This window comes from Rhinolophus ferrumequinum, chromosome 5 (assembly GCF_004115265.2).
Source record: "Rhinolophus ferrumequinum isolate MPI-CBG mRhiFer1 chromosome 5, mRhiFer1_v1.p, whole genome shotgun sequence".
Lineage (NCBI taxonomy): Eukaryota > Metazoa > Chordata > Mammalia > Chiroptera > Rhinolophidae > Rhinolophus > Rhinolophus ferrumequinum.
In genome coordinates, this window is record NC_046288.1 from 15,619,900 (window position 1) to 15,640,118 (window position 20,219).

At 42.1% G+C, this 20,219-nt stretch overlaps 1 protein-coding gene across 1 annotated transcript in view; it reads right to left on the reverse strand.

Moving 5' to 3' along the window:
* The window catches only part of SCFD2 (sec1 family domain containing 2), a 374,115-nt gene that overhangs the window by 35,648 nt on the left and 318,248 nt on the right, over nucleotides 1–20,219 (reverse strand). Inside the window, exon 6 of the mRNA XM_033106522.1 lies at nucleotides 4,254–4,399. Within this exon, the coding sequence (XP_032962413.1) occupies nucleotides 4,254–4,399 (146 nt within the window). The remainder of the gene's footprint in view (nucleotides 1–4,253; nucleotides 4,400–20,219) is intronic.

Sequence of the window (20,219 nt, forward strand, 5' to 3'; positions counted from 1 at the left end):
TATGGTGCAGGATTCATTTTAGCAGGGCTCTGGTGCCTGCCCAGTCTACGTTTCAGTGTGTCATCTGTGGAGGCAGCTGGGTGGTTCTCTGGCTGGGTCCAAAGTCAGCCACTGGGTGTGCCAGCCTCTGGGGCCTCCTGGAATGAGCCAGAAACCAATATGAAGATGGCTACCACCCATGCTGGACTTGGAGGTACCTGGTAGAGGTGATGCTGTGAACTGAGGCCAGCTGCTACTAGTGCCAGGCTTGGGGCTGCTTAGCAAGAGGTATGGGGCATGCCGATGCCAGATGCTGCTTGTGTGGGGTTTGTGAACCTTTGAGAGATTTTAGGAAAGTCTGAAGCATGAGTCAAGACAGGCTGTTTGTGTGGAGAAGCCACTGGAAGTGGCTTGGGTGGGCCCACAAGTTGGGTGGGGTAGGTTCTCAGGGAATCAGTAGGGCAGGGTGAACAGTGTTGGCCAGGTTGATGGAGACTCAGATATGGTGGCTTGTTTGTTTGCCACCCAGGGTCTGCACACTGGGAAGGGGAGGACTCAACAAAGAAATAATGGATTACATCAGCACTTCTGTGTAGGAGAAAGCTGTCCCTTCAGCCCTCGTCCTGGAGCCAGACAAATCAGTTCTGCTTGGTATGTCCCTGGTGCCTTTCAAGTTATTGCCCAGCACTGGAGCTCAGAGCAAGTGAGTCTGTCAGTGAGTAAGTTTGTGCATGGGTCCTTTAAGAAGAACACCTGGGACTCCAGCTGCCCTCTTTCTCACTCAACCACAATCTCTGCTGATTTTCATAGCCAGAAATTATGAGGACTTCTCTCCCTGGCACTGGAACCTGGGCTGGGGAGCCTGGTTTGGGGCTCGGACCCCTTGCTCCTCTGAGGGAAGCTCCGCAGCTGTTATATACCGCTGAATTTTTAACTACACATGTGGGTGTAGGACCTGGTTGTTCCATGTCTCCACCCCTCCTACCAGTCTTATTGTGGCTTCTTCTGCATGTCCTTAGTTGTAGAACTTCTGTTTAGCTAGACTTCAGGTGATTCTCAATGATGGTTGTCCTTTAGTTTAGTTGTAATTTTGATGTGGTCATGCGAGGATGTGAGCATAGCATTTACCTACTCCACCATCTTGACAGGAAATCCATTTGTCCTTTTCTACTTACATACATTTTGTATCCCAACAAATCCTCCAATATACAGAGGGTGCCAAAAAAATGTATACACATTTTAAGAAAGGAAAAAACTGTATTAAAATTGTAATACTCAAAATATACCAATAACAAAAGATGGATACAAGTCATGTGTATACATTTTTGGCACCCTCAGTATGATAAAGATATATGCAATGCATTCAAGATGCACCCAACAAATATTTATTAAGCATCTACTATATACAAGATATCACTCTAGGTACTGAGGATATGGCAGTGAACAAACCAGATCAAAACCCTGTCCTAATAGGACTTACATCTGTGATTTTAAAGTTCTTCAAAATTGAAAAATGTTGAAAAACCCAGAGATAAAATTTACCCATAATCCCATCAAAAACTCTTTCTCTATATATGTAAATATAGAGCAAGAAGTCAGAGTTCAACCATGTCCATCCATCCCTTCCTGTCACACACAAGGTAACCATTATAAAATTTTCCAAAAAAAATTTAAAGACTAATTAAATATAGATATCCAAATACTTTTGATGACATTTTTTTTAACCCAAATAGAATAATGCTTTATAGAATGATCTACAACATGTATTTTTTTCACCTAATACCATGTTTCCTCGAAAATAAGACCTAGCCGGACCATCAGCTCTAATGCGTCTTTTGGAGCAAAAATTAATATAAGACCCGGTCTTATATTATATTATATAATATGTTATTATATTATATTGTATTATATTATATTGTCTTATATTGTATATATGGTCTTATATTGTATTATATTATATAAGACCCTGTCTTATATAATATAAGTAAAATAAGACAGGGTCTTATTTTAAAGTAAAATAAGTAAAATAAGACAGGGTCTTATATTAATTTTTGCTCCAAAAGACGCATTAGAGCTGATGGTCCAGCTAGGTCTTATTTTCGAGGAAACATGGTATTAGTTGAAAAAAATACATGTTGTAGATCATTCTATAAAGCATTATTCTATTTGGGTTAAAAAAATGTCATCAAAAATATTTGGGTATCTTACATAATATAATACAAGACCAGGTCTTAATAACATAACATAACATAATACAAGACCGGGTCTTATATAATATAACATAATATAAGACCAGATCTTATATTAATTTTTGCTCCAAAAGATGCATTAGAGCTGATGTTCCGGCGAGGTCTTATTTTCGGGGAAACACGGTAGATCATGAACCTCTGCTTTAATTTGAACTCCCCAAGGAGCAGAGCCTGGGACAAGAATTCAAATACAGTCCTTGATCAGAACATTTAGATCTTTCCTATTCATTTTAATGGTTGCACAGCATTTCACTGTGGGTCTGCATCATTATTTATTTAATCCCCTCAAGATATCCACATACTACCCTCCTTCCAGCTCCCATTTCCTGCTCATTTTGCATATATGTAACAAGGTGAAAGCTCATTTTCCAAAAGCCATGGCTGTAGGACAAGTGTCTGAGATCTGAAAAATGAGAGTGTTGGTAGCAAGGAGAAAAAGTCTAGGAAACTTATCATTGTCCTTATCATGCCCGAGATTTATAGCTAATACATATTTATGTGAAGTTGACCAAATCAGTCACCATGATGATCATCACACTGAAAAGACCTCTGAATTTTCCCTCTGCCAACTATAGCAGCTATTTACTTCTTGACATCCTTTGATCTAAATTTCAGCATATATCACCAGTTCTATCCTGTCTTGTAGAACTAGTCCATACCACAGTATTTAAGATTGCTAATTTTTTAAATGGCAAAATTACATATGATTAATTATCTGAGTGATTTTATCTGTATTTTGTGGTAGTGGTGTTTTTAGATCCTTGAATAAAGGATGGGAATTTATGTTTCTAAGTTGAGTGCCAGTTTCTAAGGTCTTTCATATCTTGGTGGGTGATTTCAGATGCCATTAGTATCATCAATCTATATTTCTGGAGCCTCCATGACAACCATGGTATAGTAGGGAGGAGATTCTGTGTTGGTGACAAAGACTTGGCATCTGGCCCTGGTCACCTGTGTGCCTGTGGCAAGTCACTTGCACTTCCTGGATCTCTGGATAACACTCTCTGGCTTACTTGTCATAAAGATCAAAGGAAAAACTGAATGTAGCATTCTTCAAGTATTAGCTACTACATAGATGTATGGGAGGAAAAGTCTGGGTTTTGATAGGCTGTAGTAGATAACCTTGGCTCTTGTCTACACACTCATCTTGAGGAGTCAGCTCCCCGAAGTTGAATCCCTCACAAACACAGTCCCCACTAACAAAACATTCAACTCTACAAAAGCCTTAGCAAATAGAGTGGATTTTACTGAAGATTTCATGGGGAGATGGAGAGGATTTCCTTACACTCCCCACAGCAAAACTTAATGATCTTTTCCATCAGAAACATCTTTCTTCCGTGAAAGCTCATTTTGGCCACGAGGAACCTGAGTTCCGTCTCCTGCCTTATCCAACAAAAACTGCCCAGCCCTGATGGCTCTTCACTCTTTAAGCTTCCCTTTGGATCTTCTATGGCTCCTCCCTCACAGAGCTCTTACACGGCAATGACTCCTTTAGTCATGGATTCTCATACCATCCTCCTACTCACTAGTCAAATAATATCCCTCTCATTCCTTAGAAAGCTGTGGGGGAATTTTAAATAAATGTTTTTGCTGTCACAAATTTCTTTTTTCATTGTCATAATTTTATTAGATAATTTTATTATTCTAATTGTTCAAAATGTTTATGGACTGCTTAGGTCCAGAAACTTGGGAATTATCTAAGGCCGGCCCCCTCATCTGGCACATATAGTAACCGGGGCCCAAAGAAGTGAAGGGATGTGCCTATTGTTACAGACTCAGTCTGTGACAGAACCCATTACAAAGTGGTGGCTCTGCTCATCTCACTACATCAGACCTGTGGTACAAATGCATCAAGAGGCTTTGAGATTCAGGGGAACCCAGATCTCTGAACTAGAAGGGAACTTGGAGTTCATCTAGAACCAATCCCTTATTTTAAAGAGGTTAAAATGGAAACTTTTCTTGTAGCCTCTGAATCCTAAAAATACAACACAGATTAAATGGCTACTTTAAAACATATGTACTTGCCTGGTGGGTATGATTTCCAGGAACATACACAGACTTAAACTGTTTCATGAGATTCCGAGCTCCAGCAATATCCCGAAGCGAAGTAAAGAGTTCATCCACGGCAATTTTGGATTTGTGAAATGTCAGGTTAATTGAAGAGTCACACCCTGAAACAATCCAGAGATATTTTCTTGGGTGAAGAAATCTTTAAATTAAGTTTTAATAATAACAGCTTGAGCTTGATGTAACACAGTTGGGTTTTGTTTGTTTGTTTGTTTAACCCTATTTTCCCCTGGCGGTTCACCAAGTGGGCTGTTTCAATCATCCATGAGCAATGAAACATATTGAGTATAAACACCTTTGGGAGAAGTACTGTGCTTCCCCCAAAATAAGACCTAGCCAGACAATCAGCTCTAATGCGTTTTTTGGAGCAAAAATTAATATAAGACCCGGTCTTATACTATATTATATTATATTACCCGGTATTATATTATATAAGACCCGGTTTTATATTATAGTAAAATAAGACCGGGTCTCATATTAACTTTTGCTCCAAAAGATGCATTAGAGCTGATTGTCTGGCTACGTCTTATTTTCAGGGAAATACGGTAGAACTCAGAATTGCCTGGATCACAGCCACTGGCTTCAATCCCCACATTGCAAAGGATTCACGAAAAGAAAGCTCCCCAGGATCTACTGTCCTCAGGACACAACTTTGGGAAAATAGAAGGAGACACAAAGGAAAATACAAGAGAGTTCTCCGATGAACCTGTCTCGCTGGAATCCCATGGACAGTCTCCATAAAATAGAGCAGCAAGAATGAGAAAGATTAGTTGCTCCAACAACAGAAACTGCTGGGATGGGCATCTGTCTAATGTGCTGATGATACACATGGCGTATTTCAAAAGGCGGCCATTCAAAGCCGATAAAACACAAAGGGGGCCTAATGAGAAAACTGTTCACAGTGATACTTCCATTTCTTTTAGAACCTTATAGTAGACAGATGTGTTCTCTATCTTGTTAGAAACTCATTCAGAAGAGAAATGATTGTGGGTAACTTAGAAGTTAAAGAAATAGAGAATTATTTAAGATGAGCATTTTTGACTCTCTTAAATATGGCAGACATATTAACTCATTAATCCTTTCCTCCCCCTTATGAGATAGGAGCTATTATTCGTCCTAATTTAAGGATGAGGGAACCCAAATGTGGACAGGTTAAATAACAGCTCTGTCAGCAGACATTGTCAAAGCTCTGGCGGTATCTGCTCTGTTACTCTGGACGTCACGGGTAGGTCTGGGGAATAGTTCCCATGTACGCTGACTGCTTCCTACCTCAAGTACCTGGATCTCTCTCTCTATCTCTGTTTTTCTGTCTCTGTGTCTCTCTTCCTGAGGGCTTTCTCATGTTACTCAACATGTTACTCTCAAAAATGACACTTATTTTTCTTTCTACAAAGCTTGGCATAGAAATCTGGGGAGTTCACACGAGCTCCCTGAATTCCCTCCGTCTACTGCCCCCTCCACCTACCTCAGGTCACGGATCATGGGAGGCTTCTTCTCACTGGGCCTGACCACACTTTGATTTTTTTAATGGCAATGAGTGGGACATTTCTGGAAACTAGGAGAAAAGGGCTGGTCACAGGATTTTTATGACATGATAAACATATCTATTGGTCTTTGTTCCTGGGTCCAACCACATAGCTCTTGGAATCTCCAGAGTGATGAGACCTGAGATGTAGGAGCGTGTTTGGCTTTTCTGTGGAACAGGCTAGAGAGTCAGCACTCATAGGAACAAACCAGCTTTCTCTTCCCTTAGAAGAACAATTCTGAAGCTGTGGCCTCTCCACAGCATTTCTGAGGGGCCCCAACAGACTGAGGCCCGGTGGCCTCCAACAGTAACTCATTTCACCAAAGTCCCCTTTATTGGCTTCCCTTCCTTCCCGGTCTCACTTCCCTACTTCCTGACTGTGCTTCCTGGGATATCTTTCCAAATATAACACTTGCACCCAAATCCTTGTCTCAGGACACCAGATCTTCCACAGCAATTGAAATGCAGGCAGCCTAGATCCAAAGCTTGTATCCTTTATTGGAACAGCTTTATTAAGATATAATTCACATACAACACAATTACTCACATAAAGTGTACAACTCAATAGCTTTTAGTATATTCCTATAGTTGTATATTCATTATCACCACAGTCAACTCTAGAATATTTTTATTACCCCAGCAAGAAAATCCATATCCATTAACTGTCACTCTCCATTTCCCCCTACCTTTAGTTCCTAACAACCACTAATTTGCTTTCTGTCTCTATGGATTTACCTATTCTGGTCATTTCATATACATGGAATCACAGAATATATGATCTTTTGTGACTGACTCCTTTCATTTCACATAATGTTTTCCGAGTTCATCCAAGTTGTAGCATGTATCAATGCTTCATTACTTTTTATTGCTGACTAATATTCATTATAAGGATATGTCACATTTTACATATCTATTCATCAGTTGATGGACTTTTGGATTGTTTCCATATTTTGGCTATTATGAATGCTGTGATTTTCACATGTACAAGTTTGTGTGTGTACATACATTTTCATTTTTTTGGGTATATACCTAGTAGTAGAATCGCTAAGTCATATGGAAATTATGTGTTTAACCATTTGAGGAACTACTGGACTGTTTTCCAAAGTGTCTGCATCATTTTATATTCCCACCAGCAGCGTAAGAGAGTTCTGATTTCTCCACATCCTCAACAATGCTTATTATCTATCTTCTTGATTGTAGCTATCCAAGTAGGTGTGAAATGAGGAAATACTTGTTGATTTTGATAAAGAGAGAGATTGTTTTTAGGGAGTAGAAGTAGATCCAAACAAGCTCAAACTATGGAGAGTTTGTAAAGTAACTAGGAGCATCTGAAGGAACCTGGCTGTAGCAGATGCTGCAAGGTAAATGAGTAGCTGAGCCTCTACTCTTAATTACTGTGGAACACTGTACAAGGTGCGATCAAAAGCTACAGTGAATGCTGCTGCCATCCAACAGAAAGGCAGGGGTCTTCAATACAGGAAGCAGCGCATCGAACCTTAGTACCAGTGTGTGACAAGTTTCAACTTGTTCGGTGCAGTCAGTTGGGTGTGAACTACGATTGAGAGAAGGTATGTTTTAAAATATGCCATAAATCATGGATCACGAACAATACATTAACATGAAATGGGCAAATGGTTTCATCCTCCATCATAACAATATTCTGTGTCACACATCGTTTCTGGTTCGGCAATTTCTGTCAAATAAAAACATTATGGTGTGTCTTCATCCACCTTATTCACCAGATCTGGCATTATGCAACTTCTGGCTCTTCCCCAAAGTCAAAATGACTTTCATTTCAAAAATGACATTCAAAAAGTAAACGTTTTGAATCGATTCGGGACATTGAGGCAGCCACCACAGTGCAACTAAAGACACTCACGAAGGAGAACTTCCAGAATTGCTTCAGAATGTGGTAAGAATGATGGGATAAGTCTGTTCAAAGCGAGGAGGAGTATTTTGAGAGGGATTAATGGCAATGTGTCTTTTACTGTAATAATTTTTTAAAAATTTAAACAGTCACCATATTGTTTGACCTTGTATATATGAACTCTTAGAGGGTGGGCAAAATTCTGAACTGTTTCTATTCACAACACTTCTGACACTAAATATGTGGGATTTTCCCCCCTTATACGAACAGATTCTCTAACCCTTCAGACACCAATAAAGTGTCCCACAATTCAATTCAGTTCTGACACTAACTAGGCAGAGTTAGCACAGACTCCACAGTTTCGCGACTGTCCTATAGGACTGCCCCTATTGGTTCCAAGTCCCAGGAGCCACCTGCACTTCTGATCAAACAGCTTCCAGTTGAAGGTTCCCATGACCCCTTCCTTGTAGCTAGAGCAGCTCACAGTATTCAGGAAAGCACTTTTCTTACTATTAAGGGTTTAACACAAAGGTTACAACTCAGGAACAGCTAAATGGAAGAGATGCATAGGGCAAGGTATGGTGGAAAGTGTGGAGCTTCCATGTTCTCTTTAGCTGCTCCAGCTTCCCAGCACCCGGATGTGGTCACCAACCCAGAAGCTCTTAGAACCCTATTGTTTAAAGAGTATGATGGGGGTTTCATTATCTAGGCATGATTAATCAAATCATGGGCTGTTGATGATTAACTCAGTCTCCAGCCCTTCTCTCCCTGGAGGTTGGGGGGGGTGGGGTTGAAAGTTCCAACCCTCTAAACATGCCTTTGTTTTTGGGTGACAAGACAGACCTCCATCCTGAAGCTATCTAGGGACCCCCAATCATCATTCATCCCATTAGCATACACGACACTCTCATCACTCTGGAGATTCCAAGAGCTATGTGGCCGGACCCAGGAACAAAGACCAATAGATATATTTCTTATTGTGTCATAAAAATCCTGTGACCAGCCTTTTTCTCCTGGTTTCCAGAAATGCCCCACTCATTGCCATTAAAAAAATCAAAGTGTGGTCAGGCCCAGTGAGAAGAAGCCTCCCATGATCCGTGACCTGAGGTAGGTGGAGGAGGCAGTAGATGGAGGGAATTCAGGGAGTTCATGTGAACTCCCCAGATTTCTATGCCAAGCTTTGTAGAAAGAAAAATAAGTGTCATTTTCCTGCGTAACATGTTCATAACTTCCTTCCAGTTTTAAAGAAGTTCGTAAGCAAGAAAAGTGAGATCTACAGAGCATCTATTGATATCACACTGTGCTTGCCCCGAGCTTTGTAGCACTAGCTGAGATACATCAGCTTGTGCGTTAGCCATTGATCAACCAGAAGAAACCTGGGAAGGCTATGGCTCCTCGCTCATTCAACCTCTCAGGCTGACCCATTCAAGATTTGGGACATTGTATCAATTCCTTCTAAGTGTTGTATATTATGTACTGCTCTTTCAAATAAAAAAAGACATGAAAAGAGGAAATAAACATTACTAGTTCTAATACCATGCCTTGTGTTTCAATTCCTCTAAAACACAATTCAGCCAATGGGCTAACATTTTTTATTGGAAGTAATTAATTTTCTAGAGAACAGAAATATACATTCAGTTTTCATGTGGTCTGTTTCAATGTATTTGGAAAGTGAGGAATATGATGTTCATCCATTAGGCTGAGTGGAACAGAATCACCTAGTGGATTATGGATTACTGAAAATTATAGATTGTAGATCAAAACTGTGGATTAGACACCGGAATTAAGTGAAGGCTGTGTAACTGCAAATAGCTAGGTCAGCTGTGGCACAGGTTGTTTGACAGAAATGTTTATAAATTACTGGTCAATTTAAGCCAAATGAACCCAACAAAAAAATAAGACTGCCAAAGAAATTGTTGGAAGAAAAATGAAAAGTCCTAAATTTACAAACAAAGTAAAACTTTCCTGAAGGACAGTCAGTTATTGCCATTGTTCAAAGCCACTACACTAGGGCAACTTCTGTTCAAACCACCACCACTTGCCAGTGGGTCTGGTATTCTCAAAGCAAGTGTTGTACAACATACATGCTTCTGGGACATTGGGCCAAAGGGGGCTCATTTTTATCAGTCTGAGCGTTTTTCATAATTATATAAATCTTCACCAAAAGAAGGATTTACATTCCTTTACCCAAACCCTGTAATGAAAGTTACACACACACACACACACACACACACACACACTTTAGATATGTGGATCAGAGAGGATAAGTGACTTGTGCAAGCTCACATCACTATTCCTGGCAAAGTCAGGGTCCAAAATGTCCCTCAGGTCACAGATATGAGCTCCTCCATGGACACTGCCTCCCACCATCCAGAACCTCCTCTGTGAAAGCAGCACGTTACAAATTCACGCTGTGAGTAATAGCTAAGAGGAGATGTGGGCATAAAAGCTATGAAATGAGATGAATGTTTTTCTGTGATAATAGAGATAGCTATAATCAATGAATGATCACTTATGTCAGGCACTATTTTCAGAACTTTATACATATTAGCTCATTTAATCTCCACAGAATCCCCATAAGGTAGGTACCATTATCATTCCCATTTTGTAGATGGGGAAACTGAGCCATACAGAAGTTAAGTAACACACAGTCACTCAATTAGTAAGTAGTAAAGCTAAGATTCAAACCTTTGCAGTCTGCCGTTATGGAAGGCAGTGTGGAGGTTCCTCAAAAAATTACGAATAGAATTGCCATATGACCCAGCAATCCCTCTCCTGGGTATCTACCCAAAAAATCTGAAAACATTTATACATAAAGACACGTGTGCTCCAATGTTCATTGCAGCTCTGTTTACGGTGGCCAAGACGCGGAAACAACCAAAGTGTCCTTTGATAGATAAATGGATAAAGAAGTTGTGGTATATATACACAATGGAATAGTATTCGGCGGTAAGATGATATAGGAACATTTGTGACAACATGGATGGATCTTGAGAGTATAACACTAAGCGAAATAAGTCAGACAGAAAAAGCAGAGAACCATATGATTTCACTGATATGTGGTATATAAACCAAAAACAACAAAAGAACAAGACAAACAAATGAGAAACAAAAACTCACAGACAGACAATAGTTCAGTGGTTACCAGAGGGTAAGGGGGTTGGGGGGTGGGAGATGAGGGTGAGGGGGATCACATACATGGTGATGGAAGGAGAACTGACTCCGGGTGGTGAACACACAATGGGATTTATAGATGATGTAATACAGAATTGTACACCTGAAATCTATGTAATTTTACTAACAATTGTCACCCCCAATAAATTTTAAAAAAAAGGAAAAAAAAGAAAAATGGAAACAATAATGCCCAAGTTAGAGGGTAATTATGAGGATCAAATGAGTCCATGTATTTCCTAATTCTTTGTCAAGTCAAAAGAAACACAAATACGAGGTGTGACCTATCTTATAACTATTGCCTACTCCTCAATCAGGACCCACTCAGTGGTCCCCAACTATTTCCGTTTGGGTAGTTCCAGACACAGAATGGGCACTCCATAAACACTATGAGTTGACTTAAACGAAACAAAACAAAACAAAACAGTAAAACCTTTGCAGTCTAATTCGAGTTGGTCCTATTAATCAACTGCTTTCTTTCAGATGTGCTAAGACCACATAGATAAAAGATCAATAAAACACTTAATTCCCCGTTAATATTGGAGAAATGCTTTTAAAAAGGAATGAGTAGCAAGTGCCTTTCTTCTTGGGAAGACCTGGGCCTGTCCCTGGGGTAGACACCAGCGGTGTGGTTTGCAGCGAGGCCCCAGGCCCGTCTTTTGTGACCACATAAGGTGTGAGGTCTCCCAGGCCTGACTGCACACTCTCCTTTGGATCTCTGTTCTGTAAGGAGCTGTATCCAGTTACTTCTAATAAGCCCCTGACAGCCTATTCCATTAAGCCAGCTTATGAGATAACAGTGTTTTGTAAGGGAACTCTAAGTGTACAATTCCAGTCAATTCTCATTTAATCCACTTAGTTAAATAGATAATAAACCAGAAGCTGATCCTAGCCTCTAGCCAAGCACGATCTGTGTGCTTCAGTTGCCTACTTCTCGATAAGGGAGACCCCCCAACCCCCTAGGGTACCCCTGTGTTCTTCTAAAACGGGGGATGACTCATGCCCCTGCAATTTCTTTCTCTGGAGGGCTAGGGGATCTCTTGGGCAGGGGTCCAGTTACTACTCAGAGCAACCAAACCGGGCCCCTGTGCCCATGCCTCCCCTCCTTCTGTTCCCCTCTCACCCGTCTCCACTTACTGAAGTGCCTTTCCTTCAGCAGAGTGAAAACAGTGGTTTCCATGGTTTTGTCCACTGCAGGGACCCACACTTCTAGCAACAGCAAAGTTAAAATGGAGAGAAGGCTGAATAGCTTAACGATCCTCCTGGGATGGCTGAAATGAAGCCGTGCTCCTTAGAGCAGCCTGGCTCGTTCTTCTCTTCTGGTTGGTGCTTTCCGGGGGCAGGCTTGACTCTTTCTGGTGCTTGGGGAACCTTTTTAATTGAACTTGGTTTTCACAAGTTTGGTTTTATGCCTTAGGTATTAAGGAACAAAATCAGGAGGCTGTTGTATCCAAGGCCTTCGTCCGGATTGGAGCTGAAGTAGTCCTGATCTCAAGCCTTCCAACACACACACACACACACACACACACACACACACACACACAGGTCAAACATAAAGCATGTCACTTGTATAACTGGGTCAGCAGGGGGACAATAGGATTTGAAATGTCTCCCTATCTAGTGACAGCATTCTCCTCATAGTTCTAAAGTCCCCTCACGTCTATTGGGAAGAAGTAGGGTCAAAAAATATTTGAGCCTGGTCAAGAGATCCTTTTCCTCCTCATTCTCGGACTGGCCCAGAGGTTGAGAACATCAGGCCCACTTGCCTCTTAGCGTGCTGCCCTCCTGCCTCGCAGCACACCCCTGGCAGCAGGGCCCTGGGGCAGTTAGAGAAAAGGCTGGCTCAGGAGTGTGGCTCGGATCAGAAAGGGCAGCACACAGGGATGTCATGACCTCCTTCATCCATCCAGCTGTCGGACATCGCCTTTTTTCTCTTTTCAAATCATTGTTGTAAAGATGGAGTCTTTTCTCGTGCCTCTCAATAAATGTTTGGTAAATGAAAACAAAACCAAACAAAATAAAAACAACAAAAAAACCTTAGCAAGAGCCATCACATCTGAGATTTTTTACGGAGGTTGAATGTATAAAACCACTCTTAAGTAGGGCAGGGCTAGTAAGTGCATGAGTAAAACTACAATAAAAGCCCTCTTTCTCAAACACGCTTGGGAATGATAGGTGATTGGGAGTCATTTAAAGATAGGGAATGTGAAAAAGTGATCTCTCATATATATATATATAATATATATATATTATATATATATTATATATATATATAAAATATATATATATAAAATTTTGTTTAAAATTAAAACATAAATGTCCGTTTATTGACTCATCTTTTGAGGAAAGACAAAGGTTTTTTCTTTGAGTATTGTCTGCTGATTAGAGTTCCTGTTTTATAAAAGTCATTATGTACCATGTAGAATTTCCAATTTTAGTCTATTTAACATGGAACAAGAAGTTAAAAGACTCCTGTAGCACAACCCGAGAATTCTTCTAGATTTATGTGTGCTTTTCCTTCAATTTTTTACAATCACCCCATCACACTTAATTCAAAAGCATTTTTAAAATGCTTTGCTGAGTCTTTCAAAAGCATTCCGTTTGGTTTTCACTGAAACAATTCTCTTCTCGAATTCACATTTCATCAGTGTGTGAGAACATTTAATGGAGGTTTGCAACTTGATAACAAGTACAGCTGGCATAAGCAGGTTTGGAAACACACCTAACTGCGTCCTGGGACTCACACAGCTTCCCCCGGAAGAACAGAGCTTCCCAGGCACACGGAGATTGCGCTAGAGCTACGAGGGCACAGAGCTTGGGCACTAGTTCTATTGCATAGATGGATTGCAGAATGTCAGTGATTCCGGTGACTGGATTACGTGGAGGCTGGTTGAGAACACATGAATTATGTACATTATATAAATAAAAATATGTATTTCTGAAGTTCCATATTTATAGTTCACAGGCAACTGTATCTGTGCCATCAATCTAACGTTTAATGACTTAGTGTGACTTTGAAGTCCCTCTAATATAAAAAAAAATCCAGTGTCAGTTGTCAGACTTCAGGTCGTACAGGGCTGATGCCCTCGTTCACTAGAGTCCTGACGTACGGCACGTGGCAGGCCCCTCAGCAGGTGTGGAGCAATGGCATACATAGGTGTGGATGGCTATGCTAGTGAAGCTCGTCTAACAAAGAAAATCAGAGCCAGCGATAGCCAGATGAGGATGCGAAGGGCCCAAGACCGGGCCCACCAAGGCTGACCACTTCTAACGTCCTGTAAGTCACCCCTCAGGCTCCCAGGCCCCTGAGCTCACTGACTCCTTCTCAGAGTCCCCGAATGTTCTAGCCTGTGGCCTATAGTTATGGCTCAGATGACAAGGGGGGAAGGAGAGGACGGGTGGCAATAAGCTCAGCAGGAGCAGAGACTCTCCTGGGTTCACCACTGAGCTCCAGCCCAGGACCTGGCTCATTCACAGAAGGCTCCCACTAAATGATCCTTAAATAAGTGAGCGGGAAAAATAGAGGGGTGGTAGGAAAAAGAGTTGAATCAGACCAACATGCTCGAAAGCAACAGCACCGATTCTTGAGGAGCTGATAAACTCTCTCTGCAGGAAATTTCAAACAAAGAGCTCCCAGATGGTTGTGAGCAATTGCAGTCCGCATGCCCACGTGGATCGCCTCCCAAAAAGGCTTCTTGGGAAGAACAACCTCGTTGGACGAATAAATTCTGTTTCCCTTTAACAAGCAAAACTAAACTGTACATGGCTTAGGTATACATAGATGTGAGGTAAAACTGTTTTAAACAGACAGGATGATAAATACAAACTTCAGAAAAGTGGTTACCTCTGGGGTGGGGGTGGGTGGGTCAGCCACCCTCTGAGATAGTGTGGAAGGTTCATGGGTGTTTATTATATAATTGTGCTTTGTAACACATACATCATATTATCTTCTAAATGTATCATCTATCATCTTAAAAAAATATAACAAAACGAAAACCAGTCATACTACTTTGTAAGCTTCCAGCAAATACAGTTTTTTAAAACAGCTGAAACAAGGAAGCAATGACAGCTGAAATCTATTATTATTAGGCAGGTTTGGGATGTGTGGTGGACGTGGAAAGACTTGTACAGTCACGAGAGAATGTGACTGCCCTGAATTCTAGCCCAAGCCCTGAGGAAACACGTTTTTTGTGAGGAAACACGTGGGGAAGCCTGAAGGAAGGAAAACCGTCAGGAATATGCTTTGGAACTTGCATTTTTAATGGCGGGGTGCAATACCAAGTTGCCAGTGAGGCCCAGGAAGCAGGATGCAGGATGCAGGCAGTGGTACAAGCACCCCCTGTTCCGGAATGTCTGTGCGGCTTCAGGAAGTGCCGAAGGGGCCGCAGAAAAGACAACCCTGGGTCATGGCAGAAACAAGAAAACAGCCCCAACGATTTCAAAATATTTCCTCTAAGACACCTCTGAAAAAAAAAAAATCTCTCCAAAGTACCATTTCTGACTGCCCTACCTGTACAAACAAAATTTCTTTATCTTAATCTTTTACGTATTTAAGTAAGGGAGGCGCGAAGGACTTTGGAAAAACTGTTGCGACACCACATCACAGTAAATACAGTTTCTCATGGTGGATATTATGTTATCCTAGTAAATCAATCCCAATCTCCGTAGACAAAGAGATCCTGAAGGTCGGCATTCAGAATGCCTGAAGTACCACGTATGAGGCTATTTCTTTCAAAAGGTGGGCATCAATTTTTGATCAGTTACACGATCTCCTATTATTGAGCTATCACATGGGAAAATCAGCTCTCTCCTATCACTTTGACCGTGGGCTCCTTTTCCAGGAACGAAGCCTGCCACAAGCGGGGAAATGCCCAGGTAGCAGCCACTTTCCCCAGCACTCACGGTGGCCATCCCATGCCCGTTCCCAAGCGGGAGAGCACGCAGGCTCCCAACAGTACCACAGACGAGCTCTCCAATGCGGCCCCTCTCACTACCAGTGCTTCCTAACGGGTTGGTTGTTTTTGTTCTGTTGAATTAATTCTATTGAATTGCGAACTTGCCATGTGCACTATAAGCCCACTTTCAAAGCGTGTTGACATTCCTGGCGGTTCGGAATAGCTTGAAATGGTTTGCTGGCCTCTCAGAGCTCACTTGAGAGATGACCTGCATCGAGTTGTTTTCAAAAGCTGGCAGGTGGAGGAGCACCTGGGAGCCATGCTGCACTTTCTAGGACACTGGGACAAAATACTGCTGTTGATGTCATTTTCCGAACTCGGGGAAAACAAGCCTATCTTATGTGCCCATGAAGGCGTCACCAAGCATCCCCATGATTTAAGCACAGCTGGCAGTTTTTATAGCAGTATTTGCTTGCTTCTTGTTTGTTCTTTTTGGGGATGCTACAAAAGCTGAAGTAGCAACAAAGATAAGAAAACACAGAACGGATGTAAACTTGTGGTGGGAAAAATTTGACCTGCTTATTTTTCTTTGAATGGAGAAAAGACTGCCATCGTTTGATTTTAGCAGGGGACAGTATTTCCTCCGCTGCATAGTTTCAGAACCAATGAGCCAGTCCAGCCTTTCAGAGACGGAAACGAAGCCCAGAGGTTCCTTCCATGGACGGTCCCTCCAAGACCTGCTAGAGGCTGATCCCCACTCTCCTCCAGGAAGGGTGCCTGAGGTGCTACCACCAGCAGCCAGCCCTGCACCTCCTTTCTCTCCACTGTCCCCTCCCTGTTGTCTCGTGGGGAGATGCATGTGTGTTGGGGGAGGGGCTGTTCTACCCGATGCAGCTGCAGCTGCGGCCCAGAGCTCCCCCAAGAAGGCCATGGGAAGACTCCCTGGAGGTGCTGGCCAGGCCAAGAAGGCAGCTGTGAAGGACCAAGCACCTCAAGGTGCACTATTTCTGCTCCTTTCTGAATCTTAGTCCAGGTCTCGTAGCTGGTTTTAAAAATACTACCAAATGTCCGTTGCCCATGAAGGATTTTTAAGAGATAAGGTTGTACTTTGAGAAATGCCAATAAAATTAAGAGTATGGGAATAATAGGGTAACATTTCTGGCTGTGATGTGCGTCACTGGGAAATGCTTTCTTATCCAAGTTACAATGAATAAATCACTCAGGGTTTGGCTTTTCTGCTAATTACATAAACCTGAGCTACAGCTAATTGTCCACTTATAGAAAAGGATGAAATCAGCAGTCCAAATCATGGCACATTTAAAAGCCTTTCCAATTACTGTCTGGCCCTCCCTTTGCCTCTTGTTCTCCCTGTCATTTAGAGGAGTTTTTTTTTTTTTTTTTTTTTTTTTTTTTAAATCTAACAGTCTTTTCTTTTCCATTATGTTTCTAGAGCCCCAGCCTCAGTGAGCTTGTTATCATGAGATTTGTAAGTATGGAGGGACAGTCTTGTCTTTTTAGTTATATTTTTGGGGAAAGGCTCGGTGGTTAATAATATGGAATCATTTTCTGATCTATTTGAGAAACGGGGAAGAATAAAAGGGAAGCTTATTGGTCTAAAGTTTCTTCCATCCCTTTTGTTTCTTCAAAGAACAGAAGAGCAAATGGAGTTTATTTTCCTCCCAGTAGCAGACAGATCAAATGAGACCCCTACCTCCCCCATCACACAGAAAAACCACCCTCTGCCTCAGTCTAAGGTTCCATTGCACCTGTTGTTGTAAATCTCCATTGAACCGAGCCAGCACCGCTATGCCTGAAATTTAAGCTTCCACTAAATGAGGCCTCTTATCTATCACTTTTCTGTATTTCTTTTGGAGGCAGCGTGGATTAGTGTGTGGGTGAGCCATGCCTGATTCAGAGATGGGATGAAGTCCAGAGAGGGTTGCCAATGGGCCCATGGCATTGAAGAGAAGGGTAAAAATACACCATTCTTCTCATCTCTTTCTGAGGAAAGGAAGACCCTCGAGGGAACCCACGGAAGCTTACAGGCAGATGCCCACCTCCTGCAACTCAGCTCAAGTCACATGTAAGTCAGAGTCGGGGTCTGGAAGGGGCAAGAGACAAGGCAGCTGATCTCCTGGCCTCCCTGACCTCGAGGCTGGAGCCCAGCTTCCTGCTGGGGTGGAGAGGGCTGCTGTCTGCAGCCTTTTAGGTGCTTTTGACTTATCCCAACTCCAGTCCAGTCTTAAGCTCCCGTGGAGTCTCTTACCCATCTGCTTCAACCTCTGACGGCGGTAACTAAGACGAATCCCACGTCTACAGGGCGATTTAAACTCTGTTGACAAAAATGAATTATCACAAAGTCCTAGGGTTTCTAGGCTTTCATGTGCTTCTGGGCAGGGACACCCTTAAGCCCACAGCTGTTTTCACAGTTACTCTGTGTCCACAATGTGTCACGGAGGGCCAGTGAAGGGGGCGTGGGCTCAGAGCTGCAACTCTTTCTCCCTGATGGATGGGTACAGGGAGGGGTTGAAAAACCGGTGAGCTATAGCCAGCTCTCTCTGAAGGCAGAATATGCATTTAACAGGGGAGCAAGGTCAGAGTTTCTTCTCTCTCTGAAAGGGCAAGGGAGTTGATAGTGGGTTTAGAAACAAACACTCCAGAATGGATTAGAATTTCTTTTGGGCCTCCACCAGGGAAAGAGAAAAAAACAATCAACCTAGATTGTCCAGGTTGGTAACATGGAAATTCTCTCTTCACACACCAGCCGGCATCTGCCTTCATTTCTGCACCAAGTCCTTGCCTCCTTCCAGGTGAAAAAAGTGTGCAGATTGCGCAGGACTAGCTTTAACGCTCAGTCTTGTTGCCACAAAAGTTTCATTGTGAGCTCATAACATGAGACAGTTCTCAGAACTGCAAGGGGTTTGGCACCTTCTTCAGGACCAGGCTCTCAGGAGGTGGTCAGTAAATCTAAATCTAGCATGGCTAGATTCAAAACGTGTAATTCTTCTGAAAACAAACAAACAAACAAACAAACAAACAAACAAACAAACAAACAAACAAGAAAACCCCCAAAACTCCATGAATTGTTGGCTGTGGCTTCAGGCTTTATATTCCCAGAGGCAGGCTACGGTTGTCTGGCCTGCTGGTTGTGAAAAGCCTCAAGGACTGAGCTAGGAAACCTGTGAAGCAGCAGGTCCTTGCAATTGTCACTCCAGGGGCTGGTGTAAGCCTCACACAGCGACAGCAGCATGCACTGAGCTCTTGCTGTGTGCTCAGCACGTTCCACGGATTGGCTCAGTCCACTTTGCAGAATTTATGTCAAGAAAGGGCTGGAGAAATGTATAAGGATATAGGTTCCAAGGTGGTCACAGCCACATAGTGTGTAACAGTGAAAAATTGGAATTAAACACCCATCAATAGGAGGATAAAAATTTGTGTTTGATCTATTATTTATTGACAAGATGCCTGTGTGATGTTGTTAAATGACAAGAGTAGACTGCTGAACAGTGGTACATATGCTATGTAGCACACACATTCTCAGATATGAGTATATCTCGATATAGACACATATGTACACACAAGTACATACATACACATATATGTCTACACACCCACCCACACACAATACACACTACAAACTGATCACAGTCATTATTCCTTTCGAACACCATTGCCTAACAGAACTTTCTGCAAGGATGGAAATGTTCTATATCTGCTTTGTCTAGTATGGTAGCACTAGCTACACACGGCTATCGAGCACTTGACATGTGGCTAGTGTGACACGGGAATCTCAATTTTAAAATGCATTTAGTTTTAATTAATTTAATAATCACACATGGCTACCGTATTGGACGGCACAGCTCTAGAATGTAAGCACCGTGGCGACAACGATCTTTGTTTTAATTATTGATGTATTTGAACTTCCTAAAGTTGTGTTTGTGTCTGGCACATACAGGTGCTCAATAATTAGTTGCTGAATGAAAACAATATCTGTTAAGGGTAGTTATCACTGGAATTAGGGAGACTTCACTTTCTACTTTATGTACTTCTGTTTCATTTGATTTTTTACATAAGCATAACATTTAAATTTTAAATTAGCCAAACAATAAAGATCCCAATTCTGAAAAGCAATACAGATCATTTTCATTCTTTTGTTTTTCATGGCTGCCCAAAGTAGTGCTTCTTTCGGCGGGCGGGTGGGGAGGAAGGCTGGCCCCTGGGCGGTGCTGTAATTTATTCCTGGCTCCCTGGACTGCCTCTCCCCAAATGGATGTTAGTGAAGGCCACAGTTCCACATGCCTCACCTGGCCCTCTCACCCCTAATTCATGGCAGAAATCATACGCTCAGTTTCATTTTTCACCCTTTAACTTGGTCTTCAGGGTTTCTGTATCTCTGAACAAGATCAAGAGCTAGTGCATATTGCTGGCGAGGAAGGAAACCTGACAGAAAAGACCGAGTCTGCCAT